This window comes from Eutrema salsugineum, unplaced genomic scaffold, assembly GCF_000478725.1.
Source record: "Eutrema salsugineum unplaced genomic scaffold, Eutsalg1_0 scaffold_17, whole genome shotgun sequence".
NCBI classification, from domain to species: Eukaryota; Viridiplantae; Streptophyta; class Magnoliopsida; order Brassicales; family Brassicaceae; genus Eutrema; species Eutrema salsugineum.
The window spans coordinates 1,358,650-1,364,387 of record NW_006256852.1 but is presented as its reverse complement, the minus strand read 5'-3'; the positions used below and the strand labels follow the sequence as shown (position 1 = coordinate 1,364,387).

At 27.6% G+C, this 5,738-nt stretch overlaps 1 protein-coding gene across 1 annotated transcript; it reads right to left on the bottom strand.

Annotated features, from left to right (window-relative positions):
• Window positions 1–2,995: 2,995 nt before the first annotated feature.
• On the bottom strand, window positions 2,996–3,872 carry LOC18020514 (agamous-like MADS-box protein AGL62). Its single transcript, XM_024157548.1, is given in 3 exon segments — window positions 2,996–3,172; window positions 3,550–3,842; window positions 3,845–3,872. Coding segments are annotated over 3 exon segments (498 nt in total).
• Window positions 3,873–5,738: the final 1,866 nt, after the last annotated feature.

Here is a 5,738-nt window from a genome sequence, read left to right as displayed (position 1 = left end):
AAGCAACAAAAATAGAAAATGCAATTCAAAGAGAATAAATAAAATACCAAGTGGGTTGCCTCCCACTAAGCGCTTGCGTAAAGTCTTTAGCTTGACTTTGTTGATGCTTCAGTTTGATGGATCCATCAAGAGAATTTCTTCTCTTTCTTCTTCTTCTTCTGCGATGTATGGTTTAACACGCTGTCCATTAACGACAAATTTGTCTCCTTTCTTACCACAAAGAACAATTGCTCCATATGGTTTGACTTCCTTTATTGTAAAAGGTCCAGACCATCTTGATCGCAGCTTTCCTGGAAAAAGCTTAAGGCGAGAATTGAAAAAAAAAAACCTTGTCATTGGGAGCAAAAGATCGATGTATGATCTTTTTGTCATGATATGCCTTCGTCTTATTCTTGTATATCTTGGAGTTCCCATAGGCATTATGCCTGATTTCTTCCAACTCGTGAATATGAAGCATTCTTCTTTCTCCAGCTGCCTTAAAGTTCATGTTCATCTCCTTAACAGCCTATTGTGCTTTGTACTCGAGCTCTACAGGAAGGTGACATGCTTTCCTGTAAACAAGATTGAACGGAGTGGTCCCTAAAGGAGTTTTATATGCTGTCTGATAGGCCCAAAGTGCATTGTCGAGTTTTTTCAGACCAATCCTTGCGATTTATGCCGGTTGTCTTTTGAATCGACTTAATCTATCTCATTAGAGATTTCTACTTGTCCACTTGTCTAAGGGTGATATGGAGATGCAACTTTATGCGTGACCCCATTCTTTTTTTAGCAGATTTTTAAAAACTCTGTTGATGAAATGATGCTCTGGCCGCGGGTCAGCTTCCGATTGTGTTGATTCGCCTTCTGTGCATTGACCATATCTGGAGAACTAACCGTTGGATTGCTTCGATTATAATTGCATTAGAAAGCTGATTGTCTCCTATATCTTGTGTTCAAATTTGGAGATGATTAGACAGTGGGAAGGTCTCCATTTGTTGTCAAACTCCTGACGGCATAAATTTATCCAAAGTTGTACTTTTGCTTCCAAGTGTATCCCTATTATTTAAATATTCTGAAAAATCTTTTAAAACTACTTAAAAATCATTGAAAACCAAAGTAAAACACCTGAATAAGATCTTAAAATCATCCATAAAAGTGGTCAAAATATGGTGTTATCAACACCTTCACAGATTTTTTTTATTACAAAAAATTAGATATTTTGTTAAAGAAAAATAACTTTAAAATTACTTCCATTTTTTACTTTTTACAAGGTCCAATAATTGAAAAATGTGTAAATGTCTTACATATACCTAAATATATATTTGATTTGTTATATTTTATTTTCATAATTTTATAATCTAGGTTTATTGATTTGCCTATAAAACATTGTCTATGTAAAAGCATAACACAAGAAAACAATTTATACACTTCAGTTTCTCTACTATATTCTTTTTTTTGTATATAATATAATTTTTCCATAATTATCTTGATTTTTTACATTTTTTAGCTTTTTAAAAAAGTACTTTCTATAAGAATGCATCAAATGATAAAAAAAAATTATACGTCTACAGCTTCTCGACTAATTTCTATATTACATATCTACTAATGATTCAGGTTTTTTAAATCACATTAAAAATACTATTTATGTTAAAAGATTTTAAAACCTCAAATTATCTGTTATCGTGTTCTTAATTATATTTCTTTTCAAATATTGTCATATTTCCTTAGAATAAATAAAACAAAAAAAAAAAAAATTTCTAGCTATTTGATTCTTTATATCAGTTTTTTATATGATTTATTTTTTCCATTTTTCTTACAGATCTTATTAAAATGATCAGTATGAAAACATCATATATCATATATATAATTGAAATTTAACTCTAATTTAGTAGATTTTCTATATATTAGAATTTAATATTTTCTATCATTTTAGGAATATTTTTTCAATGTAAAATATGAAATTAGTTAAAAATTATAATAACATAATGCTATCATTTAATTTGTTAAAATTTAACAAAATATGTGGGATATTTGTATTTGTACTAGATAAAAGGGTGCACGTGTCGACAAAAAATAGTGCATATGTACATGATTGATCATTTGATATATATTTTTGTAATAACATAAAAAGCGTAAATATGGCTAGCAATAGTATTTCAGCACCCTAATGCATTTTTTTCAAATATAGTCTTTTATATTAAAAATATTTTATATGTTAATGTTTATTTTCAATTTTCTGATAACAAAATATAACAAGAACACACTTCTTTACCAAAAACACAACAAAATAAGAAAATATGAGGAAAATAGAAAATGCCATAATTCTGAAGAAAAACAACATAATAATAAGAAATGAAAATTCTGAATGAAAAAAAAAATATATATTATAATAAAAAGAAATGAGAAATTATGAAAGTAAAACAATATAACATATTAAAAAGAAATGAGAAATTTTGAGAGGTTTAAAAATACGAGAGATATGACGATAATCTAAAACATAATTTTTTGATTTTTTTTGTTTAGAAACATAAATTGGATCTTATAAAATGTTTAAAAATAATCAGATCTATAGTGTGGAGGATGACTATCATGATGATGCTCATTTTCTTCATTCAACGTCATGATGTGGTTTCGATTAAACTCCGGTATGTAGTTCATATTGTTCCTTGGAACAAATTCATTAGTAATACTACCATTATTATTATTTCCAAATGGTATTGGGTGATTAGGACGAATCATGCCATGATTATAGGATGCATTCAATGTCCACCATTCTTCTTTGATGAAACTGATCAAAATCTAGGTTGATTTTGTTACTACCATCAATCCCAAAAAGATCATTGCTAGAATTTCCGACATGAAAATAAATATTACCACCACTAATACCAAAAGAAGCATTGCTTGGATTTCCAACATGAAAGTTGTTACTACCATCATCGACCCCAAAAGGAGCATTGCTAGTACTTCTGACATCAAAGTTTGGATGAGGACTATTTGCTTGAAATTTTTTTTGGCTTCAAATGTAACATTTCTTTTTCAAAATTTCAAGCATACCTTTAAATTTATAGGCTTGAGCTAAGTCAAGTCCTTCAATGGGTTTTTCCCGCCAATTTTCAGGCATTTTAGAATTTTCTCTTATTTTCTTAAGCTCTTCATTCTTTTTTTCTTTCTCAGATTCTAATTGATTCATCACCTAAATAAAAAAAAAATTAATTCTAAAACAATTCAATTTTAAAACTTTATATGTGAGAAGCCATTTGAAATCATCTCAAAATAATTATTAAAAAAAAAACAAAAACCAAAGAAATAAATTAATATATACATTATGTTATCATTATGATTTTCTCTGGAAAATCATGAGTATATAAATCTATCTTAGATGTGGAGAAAATATTTACTTAAGCCATATAATATATCATTTATTCGTGAAAACTAATATGTATATATATTTAATTATATAAAACCAAAACAAATAACTAAAAATAAAATATTAGTAAAGATTTTTATGATTTTATCAAACATATTAGAATTTTAAAGAACACGATAAAAAACATAAAATTTAAGATTCACCTGAGTAAGATGATTATTCAGATCCTGAATGATATAATTTTGATGGGCTTCACTGGGTTGCAAGTTGTTTGGTTGGTGAGGAGGAGGAGAATTGTTGTTTAAAAATCTATCAATTATGGTTTCAACATTTGGATGATCAAAAGAAAAAGCTTTTCGTCCAGGTAAGTAAACGATAATGGCGATTTTGGCACCACAGAGTGTAGAAAGCTCACTAGTCTTTTTGAAAAGCTCAGATCTTCTTTTTGAAAAAGTATCTTGAAGACTAGTTTCATTTTTCATTTTCACCATTTTTATTTTTTACGACTTTTGTTTTTCTTCACCATCATCTTTGATATTTGGAAAACGAAAATATGGATTGGTGTTTGCATAATGAAAATTTTAGTGTCTTTATAGCAGAAAATTATATACCAACAATTATTATTTTGAGTTATCTAAGAGTAAATTCAACTTTAATTTACTATAGCTTATATTTGAATTTGAATTTTATTAATTTTGGGATATTTTGATAACTTCATATTCTATTAATATAAGGTATGAAATTCATATTGATTTGACTATAATATATCATTTCATCTGTTGTAATGTATCATAATCTGCCACCTTTATTATATGTGATAATTTCCTATTATATAGAATAATAACAATGGTATTAAAAAAAGTTTAGATGTAATATTAATGAATCTAACTCGTTGTCATCATATATGCTAACAATGATATACCTATTTAGTTTTTTTTTTCTTCCTCTCCAAAAAGTTGTGAGCATAGTTCTATCCATATTATTCAAAAATGGTAAAAATAGATATGATTAGATAATCAAAATTGTTAATATTTTTTTCAATAGAACGATAATAAAAGATTGTAGATTTTTTTAATTAAAATTTTTAATTTGGTTACTTCTTTATTGTAGAAACCAATGGTTAGTATGTCTAAATAATGGTTCATATACATTTTATAAATCAAATTAAATGATGATAATTTTGTGAAATATCTAACTAAGTGTTTTGGGGCTATCATGCATATTCAAGTGATTATTTCTCGTTGAAAATTATTTTTAGAATGGTAACACGAACGACACACCACTATATAGTTCATAATTTTTTTTTGAAGTAGTTGACTATGCGTACAATATATTATTTTCTCAGTTTTATTTTGGCATTTAAGTTTTTTTTTTTTTTGAATTTGATGTTAAATAAAAGTATTTGTAACATGAGGCAGCTCTTTCTTGAGTTTTGAATCGAAATTGAACATGATTTATATAACTTTAGCTCCTAGATACGACTAAGCTTGAAGGCCCTTCTCGCATAGCTTATCTCCTTTGGTCCAAATAGATGAGAGGTAATTTCTCACTTATTTTTCTATTAACTTGACAATGTTAACTGCAGGATTTGAATCTTCTCCAACACATTTTTCTTCTAGATCTGAAATCTATCAATCATGATCATTATTAAAAAAGACGACAGAGATACTAAATAATTTTTAGGCCAATAGTGTTGTTAGGCTCCTCTAAATGGAGTGAGAATTCTATACCTTGGGTTCGCGGCTGCTTGAGATATGTGAAAAAATTCTTTGATGATGAATCAAAGCTAACCCAAACAAATAAAGCGATATTGTTCCATGTCAAACATCTTTCGAATTTGTAAACATCAGTTATGCTCTTTTCTATTTAACGAATCACATATTTATTGCAAAATATATACAAGTATTATTGATAACCTAAAACTCTCTTACGAAGATCCAAAAACTATCCTTTAAACTTGAATTTTGAAATACTGAATGTAGTATGTAATCACCGAACATCTTTCCCTTAAAAAGATAGAGAAAGAGAGATGAATTTATCTTGAAAACGTAAACGAATACGAGAAACAATGAGCACTTGTTTTTTTAAAATAAATTCTTCTTATAGTTAATTTCGTGATATATTAGAATAAATTTCAATGTTGGGGGATATGGTATTCTTTTTGTTGAACATGTCACTTATATAGTAAATTTGTACCATATCATGAGTTGCATGCTGTTTTGTTGTTGAACATAAGTCAACTGCAATTTTAATATTTAGAAACCTAAAAAAACGTAGCTAGATAAAAATAAATATGATTTAAAAATAAATACAAAAATCAGAAGCTTCATTAATTGAGCATTAGTGTGAATAAACTTCCGCTATTAGAGAGTCATTCCAGCATCAAAGTTGC